Source organism: Uloborus diversus, chromosome 3 (genome assembly GCF_026930045.1).
Source record: "Uloborus diversus isolate 005 chromosome 3, Udiv.v.3.1, whole genome shotgun sequence".
Lineage (NCBI taxonomy): Eukaryota > Metazoa > Arthropoda > Arachnida > Araneae > Uloboridae > Uloborus > Uloborus diversus.
The window spans coordinates 47,798,407-47,822,994 of record NC_072733.1 but is presented as its reverse complement, the minus strand read 5'-3'; the positions used below and the strand labels follow the sequence as shown (position 1 = coordinate 47,822,994).

At 32.3% G+C, this 24,588-nt stretch overlaps 1 protein-coding gene across 1 annotated transcript in view; it reads right to left on the bottom strand.

The window, feature by feature from the left end:
* The window catches only part of LOC129218341 (Bardet-Biedl syndrome 7 protein homolog), a 122,929-nt gene that overhangs the window by 56,278 nt on the left and 42,063 nt on the right, over window positions 1-24,588 (bottom strand). Inside the window, exons 6-11 of the mRNA XM_054852580.1 lie at window positions 24,080-24,266; window positions 20,760-20,832; window positions 20,545-20,611; window positions 19,524-19,573; window positions 10,967-11,097; window positions 5,081-5,165 (exon numbers count right to left, since the gene is read on the bottom strand). Coding sequence (XP_054708555.1) covers window positions 5,081-5,165; window positions 10,967-11,097; window positions 19,524-19,573; window positions 20,545-20,611; window positions 20,760-20,832; window positions 24,080-24,266 — 593 coding nt within the window. The remainder of the gene's footprint in view (window positions 1-5,080; window positions 5,166-10,966; window positions 11,098-19,523; window positions 19,574-20,544; window positions 20,612-20,759; window positions 20,833-24,079; window positions 24,267-24,588) is intronic.

The following is a 24,588-nucleotide window of genomic DNA, read 5'->3' as shown; positions in this document are numbered from 1 at the left end:
TCACTGTATTATTACTAGGGGATGTAAATGCATCTATAAATGGTGTTCAACAATGTACTAGCTTTGTAAGTTGCATATGGTGTATACTTAATACCTTTAATGAGGATAAATGTAGAGAGGACGAACATTGGCTCATAATGAGCAAGAAAATGCTCAAGACTAATAATCTCCAAATGCAATAACCTAATTAAATATATATGACTAGAAATGCATGATTAAAAATAGTTGAAGACAACTTAAAATAAAAACCAAATTTATTTGGTAATTTAGTAAAGTTAGTTAAATAAAATTAAAAACATTTGAAACAACGCGAACTAGAGCTGAGCTATATCAATCTATTATCTATTAAAAATAAAACCCGCGTCGTTGCATAAAAGCAAACGAGCGCTCGAGTCAACTAGCCAGAGAGAAAACTCCGAAGAAGTCAATTTCCTACTCGAAACATTTCCTTTTATCCTAAGTGAACTCATTAGCATGCGGACGCCAAATCCCCTTCTGATACACGCCAGCATAGCACCTGGCCAATGAGCATCGGGCACGTGCCGATCTGTTACGATGCTTCGTCGATTACGTAAAGATCGTGACATCATAGATCGGCGACTGCACGTGCGAGATACGTCTTCAGGCATCCGCATTAGAAGGTAGAAAAACATCGTTGAAAATTTCTCCCATACTAGGATTAGGCAGTTGACTTATACTATCGTGAGATAAGTGGTGAGATGAATTAGTTAAGACTTGTTAATTATTATTAAAGGGGCGCTAGGCCAACAGCTCATACGGTCACTAACTGGCAATTAATTCATCATCGAACAAGTTGAACTATTTTCATAGATTATTAAATAGATTGTAAGAACTTCATGTGTCTGTGTGTAGTTTATTTCTCAATGATTAACAATGTGATATATATTTCATCTAATTTTGTGCAATATATTAAGCAATACAAATGTAATGGTGGCAAAGGATGCTGTTTCATGTCTAGAGGGCTCTAACTATGTTAGAAACCTATTTAAGTTGTCGTAATGTAAGTTTTAAGTGCTCTAATTAGGAAAATATTTGGTTTATAAATACAGAATCCTACTTCGTGGAAGTTCAGTTATCGCGGTAAAGTCTGGAACGAATTAACCGCGATAAACGAGGGTTAACTGTATTCACAAAATATCACATTTTCTGCAGAAAAAAAAACCCCTCTAATCATATTTATTTTTTTCATCAAAAGAAAGCGATACTATCTGATCAGTGCTCAAGACGGGTGCTTCTACAAATACAAGTGTTACACTGGCATTTATTTTTAAAAACATTTTAAATGGTTTTTAACCCGTTAGGGACGGCAGTCCACAGAAGATAGCGCTCCCTCAGGACGGCAGCTGTTACACGTGGACTGTGCGCACAGGCCGGGGCAATTATTCCCGCTAAGCCTAATACGCAATTTCGGAAAGTACGCATACATAATAATGGATAAAATGTATACTTTAAGCAGAAATGAAACCATTTTTTAATATAGGATAAAATATATCAAAATGTCAATCATAACAAAAAATTGGATAAAAATAATTGATATTTAACAATAAAAATGCAAAATATATTATTTTTTACAATAAATAAAAGTACCAAAATTAAATAATATATTTTCCACAAAACAGGGAAAATATTTGCGCTTAGTATTAGGAAATACTTGAAGAATATTGTAATAATTAATATTTTAAAGCCGCATGAAAAATTTCAAAGCACAGATAAATGCGCATTGAGCATTTTACACTCATACGTAGTGTTACGTCTTTTATTCTGCTTTTAGCAAATTCACATCTTTGTCTAAGTTCTTTGCCTTTTTTTTCAGCGTATCATTTTCAAAAGTAACTACTGTATGAAGAACTCCAACAAAAATAATTTATAGTTGTTTCAATGTGACCCAAAAGATCCATAGATGGATCAGTCATAAAATAAGATATTTCCTCCTCGGATAGATAAAACGTGTTCACCATGGCTACCAAATAAACATAAAAGTAAAACCCCTTGCTAGAATATCTCCCCTCCAATCCCATTATAAATGGAACCGAAACTAGAAAGAGTCACTTCAAAATGAGTATACGTTTCCCTTCTCACTTGTGAGCACATGTTTACATTTTCTTTCACGATATCCAATAAATCACAGACACTTAACAGAACCCATTTTGACATCAGACAGAGAAATACTAATGCAGGAGAGCAATCATTTGAACGGAACATGAATAAGTAACGCCATCTAATAGTAAACATTTCTAAACATTTCGTTCCAAAACCAAGACGCAGAAAACCATCGTTAGGCCCGCTGCATACTACTTACCGTAACGCACGGATGCGTTTTTCGTCTCTGAAGAACCACCTAGCGCTGACGCAAAGACGCGTCGTTCGTCCCGAACGGGTTAGTAAGACTTGAATGCATTTCCATTAGAGATCTCCTTAGATAAAGTTAGGCATAATTTTGTACAAGAAAATGATCACCATCTACAATTTCGAGGTAACTGAATTACGTGTTTTCATAGCAGGACACTGGTTTTTGAAGGAAGTAGTTATTAACTAAAGAAGAGACATTTGAAGCATCAAGCTATAAACCCTTTTTAAAATTCTACAGAAGAGAAAATAAAACATTTAAAGAAGTTTTAGCTTTTTCAGGTCAATGCACATGTTTTTAATTAACTTTGTTACAAAGAATCTCACTCTCTCTTCCCTTTTAAAGAAATACACTATTACAAATGCAAATGTGATGACCAGCAACAGGCTCTGGGCCCTGCTAGACTGGTCCTAGTCAATTTACAATCCCCAGTGAAGATCAATGGCCCTCTTAAAACTGTCTACTCCTTTGCTCATTACCACCTCTTCCGGTAAGCTGTTCCAAGGTTCCACTACCCTGCTGAAATAATAATTTTTCCTAATATCCATGTTAGCCTGAGATTTAAATAGCTTAAAACAATGACCCCTTGTCCTGTTTTCAGTGCTAAACTTTAACCCTGTAACATCTTTCGTTTTAATAAATTTAAACAGCTGAATCATGTCCCCTCGGTTTCTTCTTTGCTCAAGACTGTACATAAACATAATTACATATAAAAACATAATCAACAATAATTAAGCAAGTTTAAAAGATTATTGCATGCAACTGTTTCCGACTAATGAGAAGCACATTTTTAACGTAGGAAAAGTCTTGAGCATTAGAATAGTTAAAGAATCTTTTGACTGCTGCTTAGCTTCAGAATCTTAAATTACATGTATTTTTTTTACCCAACTAATGCATTAGTAGCAATGGTTTTATTTGTTCTTCCCATAAAATCGTAAATCTTTTACCTCTTATTTGTTAATAGGAAATTTAAATTCAGAGATATCATAATTATCATTTATTATATATCATTCACACATAGTGAAGGAACATAACTAAAAACCTTGATCAAACAATTGACACAAACAGCATACCAAACTCTTAGAATATATTTAGTTTAAAACATGCTGTGAAATTAAAAAAAAATGTAGGGGGGGGGATAATGATTATATTTTAGTACATAAATAATGTGAATAAGCTAAAAATTAAGCAAGAAATGCTTCAATTTGCAAGCTGACTCAATTCATTTGAATAAATAATATGGGCAATTGCTTTAAAATATGAAGAAAAAAAACATACATCTCAAAATTTGCCTAGATTTTAAGCACTTGCATATTTTAGAATCTAATTGATACAGTTAACTGTACTTAGTTTCAGAATGAAAGAGAATAAGTTTTTATCATGGGAAGTTTTTTAACAACATATTTTGAATCCTGCTACCTTTGCGAAAAGTAAGCTCTTAAATAAAGTACAGTCAAATCCCAATTTATGCGAGAAATGCCTTCCAAGACCCCTCGTGCAAGTCAAAATTTCATGTTGTAGAACAATGTAAGTTTAAAATATTTTTTTACAAGCAAATCCAATTATTTCAGGCGTGTCAAAACTCCTCATGTTTCAGACCATTTCTTAACTATATATTACCGTACTTTTTATAAAGAAATGACATTCTACTGTATTTTAGAAAAAGCATTACTATTAAACATAAATTACTGTTATGAAGCACAAAATCAATGACCAACGAGATACATGGATTAAAACAGTAGGGTACTTACGTTAAGTACATTACTGCATTATAATAGCACTGAACAGTAAATATCGTAAACTTAATTATAATTTTCAAAATGATGAAAATGATGGTTTATGCAGTGTGAGAATACTCCTATTTCTGGCCTGTTTAAGATACAATGAAAGAGCAGCTTCCATTTTTGTGATGTTTGTATTTTGCTCAGACACTACTCTGCGAGTTTCAGTATTGAAACTAAGTTCTGAAGTACTACGGATTTCCTATTCTTGGAATTTTAATTGTCTGTGTCGAAGATTAACTCATACCTAATTGTTAACTTTTCTTGCATTGTCAGAAACTTTCTCTTTTTCTTTCCAATTTCGCCAACTTTAGATGAAAGAGCTTGTTTGGGAGTCGTTCTATTTTATCTATGTTCGTATGTAGAATGGGGAAAAAAAAGTTAAGAATCTGAGCAGCTATATGTATAAAGCAGTTATATGTATAAATTAAAGTAAAGCACTGTTTAGACTAATTAAGAGTGTGAACTTCCGCTTTCAGTGATGCTAAAAGGGATAAAAGTCCATTCAGAAACCAATATTTAGTGCCAACGAAGCCCATTCTAACAAAACCGCCTAAACATTCTAACAATTCGCCGCTAATTTCCAAAAAAATTCATGTTGTAGGCGAGCAATTTGCGTCAACAATAAAAAATTCATTACTCATGAAAAACTCGCGTTATAGATATTTCGTGTAAGTCGGATCGCATTGTAGCGGGATCCGACTGTAGTTTTGCTCCTCACTGATAAATAATACATTGATAGGACAGATCTGAGATGTAATATATAGCAGTAAAAGCCAATAGAAACAAATACAATAGCAAGCAGTTGCATGAAAGATAAAAAACATAAAAAACAAACAAACAACATGAATCTATGTCTATTTAAAAACTGAAAGTCTAATACCATCAAAAAATTAGAAAAAAATGTCATGCAATATATTATATACAATACCAGTATAAGTTGTAATTAATAACTCATCATAACCAGCAGTTCCAATCATCCCACCATGAACAGATGTAACACTTTCACCACAATTCTAAAAATATTGAACACTTTTTAACAACAATTCAGTAACTTGTAGGAGCAAATACTTTAATTTACATACAACAAAGTTTTTACTCTACTATAGCAAATATACAAATTAAAACTTTTCAAAACAGAGGATAAAAGCTTCCTACAATAAAAAGAAAAGCATAAATATATTCCAATGAAACAAAATTTAAATTAATTGAATTAATTTAAAATGGAGCGAAAGCAATTGAAATATTTTCTTGAAACATTAGGTTATCTTCAGTTATGAGTCTTTTACTCTTCTATTCAGTCTTGATCATGTATTGAAAGAAAAAAAAAATCAGTAGCTACTTTGATTTTGAGAAAGTAGTTTTCTCACAAGATTGTATTCTTAAAAATTTTATGGCATGGCATGCTTTGAAATTTAAATTTATTTTAAATAAGCAATTGCACACAAAAAAGGAAGATATAATTACTGTTATAATTACTATCTTAAGAGAAAAAAAATATATTTGGCAAAATTAAACAGTTAAACAAAAAAAAAGGACTCCTCTTCACGCCCCCCCCCCCCTCCCTTTCTTCCCCAAATAACAGATGGGTTGAAAAATGTTTAACAAGAGACTGAGGGGACTGAAATGTTTTTCTACATTAAAAGGTTTGCATTAATTTGCACCTGATCCTGTTCTAACTGGTTGACAGTTTTTAATGTTTTGTGTTAAAAGTATTTTATCATATATATATATATATATATATATATATATATATATATATATATATATATATATATATATATATATATATAATTAAGCAAACAGAATTTCAAATATTAAACAAATTATATATAATTAATGATGATAAAAAGGAAAATTGCAAACAGCTATTAAATAGGAAAAGATAAAGTATGAATCCAGAGCTCATCAGCCGTGGAGGATTCATTAATTATGGTCAAAGACCAAAAATTTAACTATGAACTAAAAGAGAATGTTTAAGCTCCAGTACATGCAATATAGAGTAACATTGGGCAAAAGCACCACTTGCTAAACTAAAAACAATAAACTAGAGCTCAAACCTAAAACTAAAAGCAGGGGGTTTCGCCTCGACTAATTAGGAAAAGAAGTTCCGATAATTAGCCATCCACGGGACAGTACCTGCCTATAACAAAATTATCTTATCTTGAAATCCATATAAACAGAGCCAAATCCATTGTTCAACCTGATAAAATCCTTTCCAGTTGTCAACATAAAAATAAAATAAAAATAAAATCATATCCAGAAGATCAGTCCATAGACATACCAGTCGCCTGTTTCCCACGTGTAAAAATCCATCCACCCCGGTGATTCATAAAAAATGGTTTGTCACGGTTGTATCATACATTTACACAGTTAAACAGTTTCAAAAGAAGCGAAATGCTCATCAAAGGCAATACTTAAGCAAATGTTTTCAACCAGATTTTTAGGGAAGTTATTATTAAAAAGTATGCTTTTGAGTACTGAAATTTCTTGATTAAATGCAGAAATGACATTGCAAATTCTTTTTATTCTGATAGCTTGCGAAACAATGATGCCAATAAAAACCTTTTAACTTAAGCAGGAGGAAAAACCTTGTAAGCTGTTAACTATGAAATTAAATTCGCGCCTTTTATCATAGATTGTAGTGGAACAATTTGAGTCATTTTGTATGTTGATATCCAGGAAATTAAAGCTATTTTGATTAGAACTAGTCTTCTTTAGCGTTAATGAACTATGATAAATAGTTTTGCTAAGTTCAGAAAATTTTGGAAAATTTATACACAAAAGGTCATCGATATATCTGCAACAAAGAGGTGTAGAGGAAGGATTGTCAATTAAATATTTTCTCTCATAATATAAAAGAAAAAGGTTGGCTAATGTAGAGCTAAAATTAGCTCCCATTGCAATGCCATTAATTTGTAGAAACTATGAATTACCATTTTTGAAAAAATTATTGAAAATACAAAATTTAAAAAGACCAAGAAAAAACAATTCATTAAAATCAAGGGAATCCTTGACCGAATTAAAAAGTTCTGACACAGAGGAAAAAAGTTCAATGAGTGGGATATTGGTGAAGAGGTTTTCAAAATCAAAAGTTTCTAAGTTATTTATATCAATCATATTAAGTAAATTGATCACTTCTACACTATTATTAACAATCCAAAACCAATTCTTCTGTTGAAGTTTAAGTTGTTCTAGAATTTTTTTGAGAAACTGTTCAAGTTTTACACTCAGATTTTTTCCGATGGTGTTGGTGGCAGAGCATATAAAACGAAATCCAACAGGTGTTTTATGAAATTTTAGAATGGCATTTAAGTAAGATAAGTTAACAGAATCAGGACGTGGCAATTTAAAAAGTTTGTAAGCAGCAGCAAATTTTTTGATGATGGCGGATTCATTAAGTTTGGAGGAATTATAAGTGGTGGTTTTTTCTAGTTCATTTTTCAAAATATTAGCATATAATTTTTTGCAGCAGATAGAGTTATTAAAACTGGCTTTATCAACAACTGTAAAGACAAAGGCTTTTTAAAATTCATTAATGGCATTATTTTCATCAGCAGAGAGATGGAAGTATGAAGATTCTGTGTTGACAATATCACGTAAACGTGATTTCAATTCAATTAAAAAGTGGTGTCTATATTCAAGAAATGCATTAAATGGAACATTAAAACTATATGAGGTTTTTCTTAAAAAATAATCAAGTTCAAATGTAAGCTTATTATAAGCTTTCAGGAAATTAATACGAAAATTTGGCCGATATTTAGTACCCAAACTAAAAAGTTTAATGAGTTTTTTGTTTCGTAAAAAATTTAAATCACCGGTCAGAATATGACCAAGATCAGAGTTGAAGAATTAGATGGAATTAGAGAAATTAGCACAATTGCAATCAAAGTCAAAATATTTATCAAAGTTTTTAGCAACTTCTTGATAGTTTGGAATTTTTTTCAAGAAAGGAGGATTGAATTTGTAGCTGAAGACAATTTGTAGATCCTTGATGGGAAAAAATCCAAAAGTTTACTGTGTAGTTTTGAAAAGTTTAAATAGTCCAAGGATTTTTGCAAAAAACTAAAAGTACAGTAGTAGGTTTGATGTTGTTGAGTAGAAATGTTCTCAAAAAAATTCTAGAACAACTTAAACTTCAACAAAAGATTTTGTTTTGGATTGTTAATAATAGTGTAGAAGTGATCAATTTACTTAATATGCTTGCTATAAATAACTTCGAAACTTTCGATTTTGAAAACCTCTTCACCAATATCCCACTCACTGAACTTTTTTCCTCTGTGTCAGAACTTTTTAATTCGGTCAAGGATTCCCTTGATTTTAATGAATTGTTTTTTCTTGGTCTTTTTAAATTTTGTATTTTCAATTATTTTTTCAAAAATGGTAATTCATGTTTTCTACAAATTAATGGCATTGCAATGGGAGCTAATTTTAGCTCTACATTAGCCAACCTTTTTCTTTTATATTATGAGAGAAAATATTTAATTGACAATCCTTCCTCTACACCTCTTTGTTGCAGATACATCGATGACCTTTTGTGTATAAATTTTCTAAATTTTTAAATTTTTCTGAACTTAGTAAAACTATTTATCATAGTTCATTAACGCTCAAGATGACTAGTTCTAATCAAAATAGCTTTAATTTCCTGGATATCAACATACAAATTGACTCAAATTGTTCCACTACAATCTATGATAAAAGGCGCTAATTTAATTTCATAGTTAACAGCTTACAAGGTTTTTCCTCCTGCTTAAGTAAAAAGGTTTTTATTGGCATCATTGTTTCGCAAGCTATCAGAATAAAAAGAATTAGCAATGTCATTTCTGCATTTAATCAAGAAATTTCAGTACTCAAAAACATACTTTTTAATAATAACTTCCCTAAAAATCTGGTTGAAAACATTTGCTTAAGTATATAGCCTTCGATGAGCATTTCGCTTCTTTTGAAACTGTGTAACTGTGTAAATGTATGATACAACCGTGACAAACCATTTTTTATGAATCACCGGGGTGGATGGATTTTTACACGTGGGAAACAGGCGACTGGTATGTCTATGGACTGATCTTCTGGATATGATTTTATTTTATTTTTATGTTGAAAACTGGAAAGGATTTTTATCAGGTTGAACAATGGATTTGGCTCTGTTTATATGGATTTCAAGGTAAGATAATTTTGTTATAGGCAGGTACTGTCCCGTGGATGGCTAATTATCGGAACTTCTTTTCCTAATTAGTCGAGGCGAAACCCCCTGCTTTTAGTTTTAGGTTTGAGCTCTAGTTTATTGTTTTTAGTTTAGCAAGTGGTGCTTTTGCCTATTGTCACTCTATATTGCATGTACTGGAGCTTAAACATTCTCTTTTAGTTCATAGTTAAATTTTTGGTCTTTGACCATAATTAATGAATCCTCCACGGCTGATGAGCTCTGGATTCATACTTTATCTTTTCCTATTTAATAGCTGTTTGCAATTTTCCTTTTTATTATCATTAATTATATATAATTTGTTTAATATTTGAAATTCTGTTTGCTTAATTTTATATTTACTTGGCTTTTTAGTTTTGCTGCGTTGCGCATCTATGGGCTTTTGGTGTGGTCTTTTCAATATTTTTCACTTTTATTATATATATATATATATATATATATATATATATATATATATATATATATATATATATATATATATATATATATATATATATATATATATATATATATATAGTATGCCAAACAATACTAAAATCTATTAAAAGCACAGAAACATTATACTCAACATTTTCATACTCTTTATGACGATTTTCTTTAAGTAATTTTTTTAAATAATGGTAGCATTTTTTTTTTCTTTTCTTAAGTGCCACAAACAATGTATTTTATAGTTGGCTACAGAAAGAAACAATATACAATGGTTTTTTCTGCGGAAACCTTTTGAATAGAGCTGATTCTACTTTAGGAAAGGTGCACATCTTCATTCATTTCAAATTTGGATTCATAGATTCTACCTCTTTAGAAGCTTCTCTTTTTCTTTTAATATCATTGACAGAGTACATGCTTAGACACCTTTATTAGTAAAGAAAACTCACTCTGTCTCTCAGGAACTTATCAGCAAATGATCGAAATAAAGAATGAAGGGGAACGCATTTTAACTTAGATCAGCCTTTGAGAAAAGGTACAATCAGTTGACTTGACAACTTGACAGCTTAAAAGCAAATTCGTAATCCAGCAACATGTCAAAGTGTCAACAGTACAGTACAACAGAAGAAAACAAGCTAACTCATTTATGCACATGTAACTCCTTTATCACACATTGCTCTTCTTGCTTTAGGGGTCTATTGATGAGGAATTGAAAGTGAAGGTGAATTAATTTATCTTTCTTCTTTCTTTATTTTTTCATTCTTTCGAAATAAATTTCAAGTCATCTTGAAAAAATCTTCAAGTTAAAGGAAGTTAACTTCAAGATTTTGAGAATAATTTGTATGGAATTAAAGACAAAGGGGTCAGGGTTTGATAAAAACTTCGAGTTATAGTAATATTCATCGGACTTCGAGTTATTGCGAATTGACTGTACTTTTCTACTTAAAGGCAAAACAAACTTAAAGGTAACTTTCACTTTTCCACGTCGAAAAGTGATACAAATAGGAGCTAGAAAAATTAATTTGAACCAGCAATAAGATCACAATATGAAAATATTTTTTAGGAAATCGAAAAAGCACAGATGAACTTAAATGTGATAACTATTCATTATAAAAATTAAAAAAGACAAAAAATGCAAACATACGTAATGTTTATTTTGGAAATATTTGATTTTGTAAATATTTATCTTACATATGTAAATCTTGGTGCTGGATTTTCTGCTTCATCGTAACCATAAACTTCAATGAGACCATCACTGCGACCAATTATTAAATCTTTGATACCATCATCAGTAATATCATAGTTATCCAAACAAAGAACACCTATAAAAGTTATAGTTATGCAATAAAGTAAAAATATTTAGTTAAATATAAGAAAAGAAAGGGTGAAAAAATAATACAAAAACACTAAGCAAAAAAAAAAAAAAAAAAAAAAAACAAATAAAAGTGAAGAGATAAAATGTAACATGAAAATGCAATAAGATATACCTCACTTCAATCATAATTCTAATTAGTTGGAGAAAAGAGAGCAGTTTTGTGTGATCAGAATGTAGCTTCGATTTAATAATGGTATATTATTAAATCGAAGCTACATTCTATTCAATCGAAGCTATTCTATGTATAGCCTGGAGCAAAGGAGAGTCAGAGGGGACATGATTCAGTTATTTAAATTTATCAAAATGAAAGATGTAAATGGATTAAATTTTTGCGGGGAAAGCAGGACAAGGGGTCATTGTTTTAAGCTATTTAAATCTCAGGCTAACTTGGAAATCAGGAAAAACTACTACTTTAGCAGGGTCGTGGGCACTTGGAATAGCTTACCGGAAGAGGCGGTAATGAGCAAGGGAGTGGATAGCTTTAAGAGGGCCATTGATCTTCATTGGGGACTAATTAATTGACTAGGACCAGCCTAGCTGGGCCCAGGGCCTGTTGCTGGTCGTCACATTTGTATTTGTATTTGTATTTATATTAAGTTTGAGTTACATTAATTTTTTTACAAAAAGAAAAAAAAAGCATATGTATTATTTCACATTACATTTTTGACACTTGCCAACAAGAGCTTACAAAATATAAACAAAACATGAAGCTGATCTCTACTTCTGCAATAGGGCATTATAACAATTTTTTACATCAACATTGTTTTTTCGTAGAACTGCACAAAATTCATGACTGGATATGAAGTTTTCAGTTTAGAATCTTTCACCTTACACTAAAATGAAACTAGTAATGACAATGAATAAAAATTTTACGCACTGAGTAATCTAGGTACGTTGATGTGTTTTGATCACTATGTTAGCAGCAAATGTTCCTATAAAATTTCAAAAAAATTTATTGTTTAAATAAATATTTTGACTCAAAACATTTATCCGCTTTTATCCATGCATTTTAATTTAATATAGTTTTGTTTGTAAAATACTCATGCTGCAAATAAATCACTAATATTTTATTTAGCACTGGTTATAAATTTGCATGCTACCGGTTCAATGACTTTTTCTCTTTTTTACATTTTACGAAAAAAGCAAAAATTTAATTTCTATATCTACTATATCTTCTATATTCATCACTAACTCATGCACAAAATACTATAAACAGTTCCACAATGTCTTAAGAATATTTTAAAAATTTTAGCTTTAAAATTATCTGCTAGTTCTAGTTTTTAAAATATAACAGTATGTTTACATTTTAAAAAAAATTATAAAATAATTTGAAAAGAAATAATTATAAATGTATATGTATTTGTTCTAAATAAGTCTTTGTACATGATATAAATTTTTACCGGGACCGCCACAAAAGTAACGGAGAGCAGTTCTGCTGCTTTTTCGGGCCCAGTACAACAGAGGGCACTTTAGCATTCCGTGTTGCTAAGTGATAGACAATGTGGTGTTTACATCGGCAATTGTTAACACTGTATCGGAAAGTATGTGATGAAAATTATGTGATTAAAGTCTTATTTCTCCTAGTTTCGAGTGCACTATATTCGCAGGCAGCTGAAGACATTACTCATTTGATGCAGGTCATTTGATGCAAGTTGTTATTATATTATATCTATTTATATTAATTCCAATGACAGGCTTACGGTTAGTTGCCAATAACGGATTGTCAATTAATTATTTTTCAACTTTTGTTTCTGATAAAATAGTGTCGAATTAAGACATGATTAATATTAGTTATAAATTTTTGTGAAGAACATCTAGGACCAATTCATTCTAGTAGTCAAAGTGTTTTAAGTTAGGTTTTTCGCTGTTATATATTAAATAGTGTGAAATCGGTCAGTCGATCTCTACTGGTTCTAATAGAACTTTAATAACTAAGATCTAGCTAGTACTTGGTTGACAGTTGATTGTAGTTAATATTAAATATTACATTAAGTTAAACTAGCAGTGGTTAAGATTGGGTTGGGGCACTGGTTTGATTTCGACCTCCAGTGAATCAAAAACCCACAATTTCGACCATATAATACTTTTAATGTTAAATATGTAAAAGCAATGACTTTTCAAAAAAAACATAATGATTCCTTATCCATATACTCTTTATTGGTTTCACAAACTTAATTAAAATACACTCTATAACAAAAAAATTGACGCACCAAGAAGCAATCATCCGATTGCTTTGAAATTTTGTATGCATGAATGTTTTGACCAGATATGCAAATGATTAAAATTTGGCGTCCAATGAATGAATAGTTTGACCTCCAGCGCATCGAATCTGTGCATTTAGCAGATGCATATAAAGATCAGTTCTTTAAGAGTTGTTAAAACTTTCGGTTTGATTGCGACTTAGATTACATTTCAACAACTTAAAAATGTCTCGCCGCATGGTTCTTGTTCATTACAAGCAACTGTCACAGTTTAAAAGAGGTCGTATCATTGGATTGAAAGAGGCCGGTTGGTCTAATCGGAGAATCGCTCGTCATTTGAGTCGAAGTGATGTGATTCCAAGATGTTGACAAGGATGGGTGGGAAAATGGCTGAGTTCAGCGTCAGGATGGTGGCGGTCAACCTAGGGTCACAACAGATCGTGATGACAGAGTTGATTGTCCGATCAGCTGTCACAGCGCTTTCTTCATCTCTATGAAGCATCGGACTTTCAACCCAAACCCCAGTGTCCATCATAATCATTTAGACGGTCGAGACAGCGAAATTTACGCTTGCCAAACGGTTACTCCACCTGCCACTGACGCCTACACACTGCCGAGCCAGATTACAGTGGTGCAAGGCTCAATCAGGTTGAAATGATGCTGACTGGGAACGCATCGTCTTTAGCAACAAATCCCACTTCCAACTGTGTCCTGACGATCATCGAAGACATGTTTGGTGACACCCAGGGCAGAAGGAGGATCCTAGTTTCACTTTTGCACGCCACACTGGCCCTCAACAAGGCATCATGGTCTGGGGTGCCATTTCCTTTGATAGTTGGACCCCTTTGGTCGTAATTGGAGGTACACTTACTGCACAGCGGTACGTCAACAACATCTTAAGACCTGTTTTACTGCCGTTCCTTCTGCAGTACCCTAGGTTGGTTTTCAGCAGGACAATGCCAAATAACATATGGCACGTGTTGCCATGAACTGTCTGCAAGCTTGTCAAACTCTTCCGTGGCCTGCCAGATAGCCAGAACTCTCTCCCATCGAGTATGTTTGGGATATGATGGGATGACAATTGCATCTGGCAAGGAATGTTGATAATCTCGTTCAACAATTGGAGCAAATTAGGCAGGAAATACCGCAGGACACCCTCCGAGAGTTTTATCGATCTTTGCTATGCCTTGATTCAGCTTGTATCCAGCACCTTATTGAACTTGTTAGTGTAACTCTGACATAAAATATTAAATTGTTCTAAGAATTTAATCATTTACTATTTTGTGCAGATTTTTTTGTTATAGAGTGCACAATGCTTCGAGTTGTACCAGAACAGGTCTAAAAATTAGTCATTTTTTCCACAGCTAGTAATTAAAAAATATTAATTTAATATCTGTAGTGCTCTAGAGTACAAGGTTTGCTATTGTAATAATATTTGATTTGTTTAAAAAGTTTGTTCCCGTATTAATACATTCGCTCCCATTTCTATTGAAGCCATACATAGCAAATTTAAGGCAAATTAAGACGTAGCAGCTTCAATCTTTCTTCACGTTTTAATGTAACCTTTTCTTATGAAATTTCGGCTATAGCGAATTTTTTATTCAATTCTTCGACTCCACTATAAACGTACGGTTTTTCTTTAACAACTTAGCGATAAAATTGCCTTTTATTCTTTTATTTATTTCTATTTATTTGTTTCTCTGTAAAGGGGATAGGAAGAGAAAAATCAACATTCGATTATCTAGTGTGTTTGAATTGTAAATTTAGTTTTTACTTCATAGGATGTTTTATTATGCATTTTTTAGTTTCCTGTATGTGAAAAAGCATGACTGCTGTATAACTTTTGCATTTATAGTTGCAAAAAAGACATTATCTTTGTATCTTTTTGCCTAGTGTTTCATGATATAACACCTACTGTAAGTCTAATATAATTAAATTTGTGACTGCTTTATTTTGATCAATCCAAATTAGTTACCTTTTAAATAGAGCTAAAGACGAGCTGTTTTACATTAAATACTTATTTTACTTTTTCTTTTTTTTTTTGCTATGCATCCGAAAAAGATTTAATACTTGTAAAATTGTTGTGTATTTGATAGGGATAAGCTGACATTTATATTGTAGATATATAAACAAATTTCTGCAGTTCATTTTAATACTTTATTTTTGTTATTATTATTTGAAATGAAGTGTATGAAGCTATTTTCTATTCTAAAATTAAGTCAATTTTGTTAAAGTTAGATTTTAAAAATGACAGATTTTGATATTTATATAGGTCACAGGAATGAAAGGTTTGCCATTGTATTGAATTTGACTAGTGTATGAAGTCTGTTCTTACATTTCTTAATCTATTCTTCAATACGTATGACACAGTTTTGTATCCTTAAAGGATATGAAAAAGTAACTAGATTATCTAGTGCATCTGAAGTGTAAACTTCGACAAATGTCCAAGTGGTTGGTTTGCTTCCCAGATATGGAGTGCATAGGAGTTGGTTAAACCAACGGGCTAGGTGTATGAACCTAGTACTCAAGGAAATTTGCGTTAAGCGTAGTATCAGGTTTATTGATGTGCGGAGTAAATGTAAACGCGATTGGATTGCTAGGGATGGCCTGCATCTGAGCTCTACAGGGGTAAAAATGGTTAGTGGTTTGATTTTAGAGGATTCAGAATCAAAAAACTAAGTTGGAATGGGGGGCATGCTTTAAGGAGCAGAATTCGAATGGGTACTAGCTATTGGGATTTTAGTAGAAACAAAAATAGGGTGGCTAGTAAGAGAAACGATTTTAACAGTTGGGATTCAAATAATCGCACAGCATTAAATAAAGTTAAGATGGGCTTACTTAAGGTTTTTTATACAAATGCTCGTAGTATTAGGAACAAGATGGAAGAATTGAAAAGCATAACAATAGACGAGAGGTTGGATATTATTGGAGTGACCGAGACATGGGTTACTGAAAGTGATGATGATTTATTATCTATTGCTAGATATAATTTGTTTAGACAAGATAGAGTAGGTAAAAGAGGTGGTGGGGTTTTATTTTATGTCAGATACACTTTAACTTGCAATGAATTGGTAATTAATGATAAACCTAATGAGATTGATATGATTTGGCTGGAGTTGATGAGCAATAAGGGCAATAAACTACGTTTAGGGAACATTTATAGGCCACCCAACTTAAGCCAGGGTCAAGATGAACAGTTGTTTAGTATTATTAGTGACATTTCAAGCAAGGGGTCAGTCATTATAATGGGAGATTTTAATTTTCCAGGAATTGATTGGAATAATTTTTACCATAGTAATAGCAGAGAAGAGGAATTTTTGAATGTAATTGGTCACTGTTTTTCAGATCAAATTGTAACTCAGGGTACTCGACAGGACGTGATTTTGGATCTAGTTTTCTGTGATATGGAAGGTTCTGTTCAGGGGTTATGTGTAGGGGAACACATTGGACACAGTGACCACAACAGTATTAGGTTTGGGATTAAATTTGATACGCACAAAGTAGAGAATTTTAGGTTTGTGCCCAATTTCAGAAATACTGATTTTGTGGCACTTAGGCAGAGTTTGAAAGCAGTTTTTTCTTCTGGATTGGACAATAGCGATGTGAATCTTCAGTGGGCAGAGTTTAAGGAAAAGCTAGCGAAAACGGTTAGGGATCATGTTTCTTTTAGGAGAAAGGGTGTCAACACTAAAATTTGGCCAATGTGGTTCTCCAGGGAAACTAAAGACGCTCTAAATTACAAGCAAGCTGCTTTTCATAGGTTTAGAGAAACTGGTCACAGTGCAGATAGGCTCCAATATTGTAAGGCAAGGCGTAAATTTAAGTATTTGGTACGGATTCAGAAAAGAGAGTTGGAGCAAAGACTGGCAGATAACATAAACAGGAATCCCAAGAGGTTTTTTGCATATGCTAATTCGGGGAAAGTTCGAAATAGTCATATTGGGCCACTGGTTGATGAGCACGGAATTTTAATTCAGGACGATAGTGATATTGCTAATGTTCTTAATAACTTTTTTTCGAGTGTTTTTAACGATAACTGTATCTCAACAGTTGACACCTACAAGACACAAGCTACAGTACAGCTTGAGGACTTTGTATTTTCCAGGGATGACGTTTTACTTCATTTGAAAAAATTAAAGAGACTAAGGCTCCGGGACCTGATAATATTTATCCAAAAATTTTAGTTGAATGTGCGGAGGAATTAACAGATGTAATCGTAAATATTTTCAATGCTTCTTATAACTCGGGGACAGTGCCACAGGACTGGAAGCTGGCTAACATTACACCGCTCTTCAAGAAAGGGTCTAAAGGGAGTGCGGGAAATTATAGACCTGTGAGTCTAACTTCGGTGGTTTGCAAAATTTTTGAAACATTGATAAAAATTAAGATAGTTAATTTTCTAGAGACTAATAATCTATTGACTAGTTTTCAGTACGGTTTCAGGAAAGGTAAATCTTGTGCAACCAATTTATTACATTTCTATGACAAAGTTACCATGGCTTTGGACAATAACAGGCCTGTAGATGTTGTTTACATTGATTTTCAAAAAGCTTTCGATAAGGTACCGCATGCTGCTCTACTTAGCAAATTAGCTGATATAGGAATAGGAGGGAAAACTTTCATTAGGGTAAAAAACTGGCTGACCGGAAGGAAACAAAGGGTAGTTGTAAGGGGAAATTACTCTAATTGGAGTGAAGTTTTAAGCGGGGTTCCTCAAGGATCAGTGTTAGGGCCTGTTTTGTTCATTGTTTTTATAAACGATATTCACAAAAATATTTCTGGGAACATGAATTGTTTTGCTGATAATGTCAAAGTTATGGGGACTGTAGAAAATGAAGAACAAGCAAAACAGCTGTAAGAGGATCTAGATCATATTACGGAGTGGGCTGATAAACGGGGTATGGCTGTTAATGTTGGGAAATGTCAAGTGCTACATTTAGGGCATGGAAATAAGTGTACAAGTTATTATTTGCAAGGTTCAGTCATTAGTCAGGCAGACAAAGTTACTGATCTGGGGGTCTTAATAAGTCAGGATTTAAAGTTTAGCCAACAGTGCAGCATTGCTAGTAACAAGGCCAATAAGATGCTTGGGTTTATCAATAGATCTATTTCAAACAAATCTAAAGACGTTCTTCTGCCCTTATGTAGAAGTTTGGTAAGACCCCATTTGGAGTATGCTGTTCAGTTTTGGTCTCCTTATCTTAAGAAAGACAACGTATTGGAAAGGGTTCAAAGGCGAGCTACAAGGCTAATAAATGGACTTTCTCACTTAGACTATGATTCCAGGCTTAGAAGGCTAAAAATGTACAGTCTTGAGCAAAGAAGAGATCGAGGGGACATGATTCAGTTGTTTAAATTTATTAAAATGAAAGATGTTACGGGGCTGAAGTTTAGCACTGAAAACAGGACAAGGGGTCATTGTTTTAAGCTATTTAAATCTCAGGCTAACATGGATGTTAGGAAAAATTATTATTTTAGCAGGGTAGTGGAACCTTGGAACAGTTTACCAGAAGAGGTGGTAATGAGCAAGGGAGTAGATAGTTTTAAGAGGGTCATTGATCTTCACTGGGGATTGTAAATTGACTAGGACCAGTCTAGCTGGGCCCAGAGCCTGTTGCTGGTCATCACTTTTGTATTTATATTTGTATTTGTATATTTTTAGCTTGAATTTTAAAAAAATTTGTTATAAAACTTGTAAATTTTCTATGTACATACCAATAAACCTGATTTTAATATAACTGTCGTGTTTATTGACAGAAATAATGTTTCATGTTTTACCACCAACAAAAAGTTTGATATTATCTAAATCTCGGTGTTATTTTGTGATTTATCCAAAAAAAAAAAAATAAATAAATCCAGTATTAGCTTATCATCATACCAGATAGAACATTTTGTGGCTATTTGTTTTTAAAATTACACAATCGCACAAGCTTTTATTTAGTCGATACGCGAAGGGCTTTTGATTCAAAGGAGCTAATGTCATCAATAAATTTGTGCTCTTGATGAATTTCTATTTAAAAAAGCATTTTCTTCCTGACGAGAAAACGCCATACATCTCGAGATGTTTTCGTTTCTCTCATTGCTTAGCCTGAGTCATCATTCCTCAGTACTGGGCCCAAAGAAGCAACAAAGCTGTCTCTGTTAATTTCACAGCAGCCCTGTTTTTACTCACCACCATTTTTCTTATTATTTGGGATTTCCCATTTATGGGTGCAAGATGCTCTGAAAAAGAAAAGAGGGAAATAAGTTAAAATGCCAAAAAGAGAATTTACATTGACAACATTTCCAAATACAAAATTAACTATTCCATCAAGATAGTGGTTCCTTAAAAAGGGTAGAAACACCTTGTTACAGGATGGATAGCGTTGCATAGGCTTTATCCTCAATTTCAATCATACTGAAAAACTCTGTCAACACACATTACACAAATGAAATTCAACCATGCAACTTTGGGAATCATACAACTGCTTAGGAAATCCAGTAGATTAGTGGTAGAGCTTCTCATTTTCAGGCCACACACCCGAGCTCAACTCCAGGGTTGGGAATGGTTGACTCAGCTTGTCCCCGAATTCGATGAATGAAAATCAAGCGTGCTTGGGAACTAAACCCTGGGGGTTCTGCATTTAGTTGACCACTTAACGGGATCATTACAAAAAATGTACCCTTTTCAAAATTCCTGGATTGACCCCCACACTATATACTTGGCAAGTTAACGTAATAGGAAACACACAATTTATAGAAAAGTTGTTAAATAGGGGCTTCTCAAGATACTAACTAAAACAACCGACTTCATTTTACATGAGATCTCACAACATTTTACAGTGGCAGTAAAACTTGCATTTTTGTACATTCTATGTTTTTGGTGGTTTATTTTACTATATTCATATTATTTAACAGAAAGACTACTGATACTAGCTTATTGTAATGGAAGAAACAAAATGGTAAGTAATATAAACTTTCTTATTAATATAAGTAACAGTTTAGATTAAGCAAAACAAGAACAGCTAAAAACGACCAGTGTCACATTTTTATCCCTATACTTATTTAACACAAGCTTAGGGTGAAAAATGAAACACTGGCAAGAATCTGCAAAAATTCCGTTTGGTCTTAATCAGAGGTTCCATTGTGTAATGAATATCAACCATATTTGTGCACATATTATAATGTTTTTATAAATAAATTTGTGTTCTAACCTTTTAACTGAAACAAGTCCAACTTTACCATCACTTGTCCCATACAAAAGATCTTCACCAGTTTCACCTTTAAATAATTAAAAGATATAAGATAAGCTCGCCATATCAGCAAATTTTTAATTTAAAATGTAGAAGAGAATTCTGAAATACATAGCTTTTAGTTAATTACACACAAAATATATATCCAAGATATATTTTGCAGTTTAAAGTTTTACCTCCGTCATTTTGGTACAAAGATAATGAAGATGGTGGTCCTGAAACTTCCACTTCATATAGGCAGCTTGATTCCTATGAAATAAATAAGTGTAAATAATTATTTCTAAATAACATATTTCGATTTAAACAATCATGATTTATAGTTTTTAAAATGTATTCAGCTTATCTCCACCGTAAAAAAATCATACAATATTTAAGTAGAACAAGACAGCAGCAATGTAAAGCAGTTTTCTGAATGAATATAGGGTTCTGGTATTGTGGTGATGTTTTGGCAGCAGAAAATAAACTGCACTGTAGAAGTGCTGTACTGCCATGGGAAGGCAGTACTTGCAAATTTTTAGTTGTTACATGGGGTAAGTTGTTACATTCGAATTTAAAAATAACCGCCAGGAGAAATTGACTTTCCTTGCAGTAGGTGACCGCACTCACCCATCTGCATTCCTTGACAATCACTGGAGTGATTGCAGTCAGTAGCATGGAGAGTACTCAAGGAAAACAGTTCCTTGAGTCTAAAAGTAATTTTTCTTTCTGCTGTTATTTTTCTATTTGTGACAAAGCCGTTGCAGATAACGAATTTATTTCTGTATCACGTGAAAGCCTACATTTTTAGGTAAGTGCTAACATATTTAAAAGTTTTGTACAAAGATATAATACCAGTAATATGTGCCAAGAATTAAAGTGGCGTCGCATGGGGCAAGTCGTTACAATTTTGTTGGGGTTAGTTGTTACAAGTAACAAATTGCTCCATGAAAGTTTTAATTTAATATTATGTTTTCTTTTTAAATGTGATGCGACGGGGGATTATAAAAACAAGACGGGCAGGGGCAAAACACCTAAAGAAACATACCTGGATGCTGCTAAAGAAGTAATTGCAGGTAGTTCATTATGAAAGGCAGCTGATGAATTTCATGACACTAGAGAGATTCTACAGTAAGAAGAAAAATGCTAGTGGTGGTAAGTCTTATTTCTGATCTGTTTTATTGCATGATTTAATTCATATAAAGTACTGTAGTTGGATGACGATAGTAATAATAGCAATAATTCTGATCTCTTTCATTCTATGATTAATTTATTGTTAATATGTATGGTTGAATAAATAATAATAATAATTAAAACAATGATTATAATAATAAATAATGTATTATTCGAATGTAGGTCTTTCTCCAACGCTGCAGGAGTGCAGAAGTGAAGACGGTTCGCAAGCAGAAACCATAGGTCAGCGACACTTTAATAGATACGCCAGTAAAAAATGTTTTGCAAGTCAAAGCTGGGAAACAAAAATTTGTGAAAATGAAATGGTGTCTAACATAGAAGAAATCAACAGACCCAAAGGCATAAAAAAAAAAAAAAAAAAATGCAAAAAGTTGTGTCCTTGACAGTGCATCCTTCGGATGAAGATGATGAAGACTGGTTCTGCATAGAGTGCTCTAAAGCGTACTCAGAATCCAAAAAAAAAAAATAAATAAATAAACGGTCTCAATGTTGTAATTTTGACAAATGGGCACGTGACTGATGTGCTAAGTTTGATATATGCTTGTGAAAATTGTAATTAGGACAATGATAATAATGATGATAGTTTATTAGAATAAGTCATTAATGAAGTAAATTTGTAAAGCCAAAAAGTTTTTGATTTTTAATGTGGTTAAGAATTTTTAAAATTTAACAGAATAAACCAGAAAATGTGTAAAATTCATTTCATCACTAAAATATATCTCTAACCCCAACAACTAACCCCATACACTGTAACAACATGCCCTGTGGTGGGGTAAGTTGTTACAATCTACATCTATTCAAAAACCTTAAAATATTTTGGAGTAGTGGCTTCAAATCATTTTTTAAAAAGTATGTTATTAATTTTAAACAATCTAGATGCATTTTAAAGTTTCATGGGTGTAAATAATTTAAATAGTTTAGCATAGAAAAAATATTGAAAAAAATTGTAACAACTAACCCCGGTCTCCCCTACTTTAGCTTTATTGTAGAAGCTTACTTATTTGGTTTCTGATAAAAATAAAGAAAGGAATAAAACTCTTCAAATTCCATAATTTCCTACATTTAGTATGGAATTTGAAAGGTGTTTTTTCAACTATCTCAAAATTCATTTCTGCAGAGTATTGCCCTTTATTTTCCCATGGCATTACACTCCAGGTCCCTGTATCTACCAACATATGTGGTTTAACCGGTTGAATGTGTGCTAAGGTAGCTCAGTTTTTTGATCCAGGCCAAGAGCCAAGCAAACTCCAGAGGTATTGATTTGGAATGACCTTCTCAAGGCAGGACTTGGAAAACTCTATCACTTATGATTTTCTTTCCTGAATAGCACATGGAACTTTCTTTTGTTGGTTGTGCAGCAGTGCTCTTCTGATGCATCATGACGAATATGCAACAACACATGAAATACTAAGTTAGGGCCTGATACTTGCTTTGATGTTCCACTGGATATTTGAGATTGTTTGTTCAGTTGCTTTAAAATCACATGCTCCCCCTGCAGTTATCTGAAAGAATTACAACTATTAAAGTTGTGACTCTTTGACATTGGCTAGTCCAATAGCACAGAAAGCAAAAATTTTAAGGAACTTCTTTCTTCAAAAGATTCAATATGGATTTCCCTTGAACTAAAGAGTTATCAAGTTATTCTTTGAGAGACTATTATAGTTATTGTTTTACCATGAAACCATTGGAAGGACTTGGAAATAGAGTAAAATGGTAGAAACTTTAAAAAAAAAAGTGTTGCTAAAAGTTTATCATTTTAGTTCCCAAAGGGACAGAATAGGAACAAAGAGTGCACATTTTGATCAAGAAATAGGTTTCAAACAGAAGATAAAGAATACAAATTTGGCAAAATTAAATTCAAGAAGAGTAAATATGAAAAACTTAACAAAGCAAGATACTTTTAACATCAGTAAAATAAAATATAAGAGGGATAAATGTTACTTTGAGGTGTTAAAAATCTTGTGAAAGAAAGTTTGAGATATTAACAGTTGTAGTTTGGTTTCTTTCTCTCCAAATTTCTTTCTCTACAAAGATTGTTACGTGAATCTGAATAAACTCTTACACAAAGCTGTGACTAAAATATTTAAGTTTTATTTTTTACAAACAATGCCCCATATTAATCATATCTTATTGAAGTTCCAGAATGTAAGAAATAATCATCTATATAAAGTGGATGATTATTTCTTGTTTATCCAGACGTAAAAAGGAAAAGAGCATTAATGTTTTCATACTTTATAACAGATAATAGGTCGTCATCAGTTGAAAGATCAAATAATCTCCAAATTACATTTTATTTTCCATATATATAGCACTAAAAAGCACTTACTTTCAAAACTCGTAAAACTCGATCCTGGCATGCAAGAATTGGAACAATGGTTCCTACTTTATCCATATCTAGACAAATAATGTCATTGATGTGATCAGTGGATAAATAATAATTTTGATCTTGGCATTCATAGTAATGATTGAAAATGAAGTTTCCACAGACAAAAAGATCATTTCCACTGATATGCCTTGAAAGAACAAAAAAGGACATATTTGAAAAATTTTCACATGTTATGTGAAAGTTAAGAAAATTTATACATAAAAATATATGTGTTACATGACATTATGAGAAAATTCTGAATGTAACAGAACAACAGTAAAGAGTAAATTGCATGATTTTTATTGGACTCATTTTTGAGTAAATATTAAAAAAAGATATTGTCGCCAAATGAAGCAGAAAAGGGAAAATGACTCTTAATCAATCTTTAATTGTTTGAAAAATATGCAAAAAAAAGTACCTTATGGAAATTGCAAGGAAAAAAATTTAAAAAAGTTTAATGATTTTAAAAA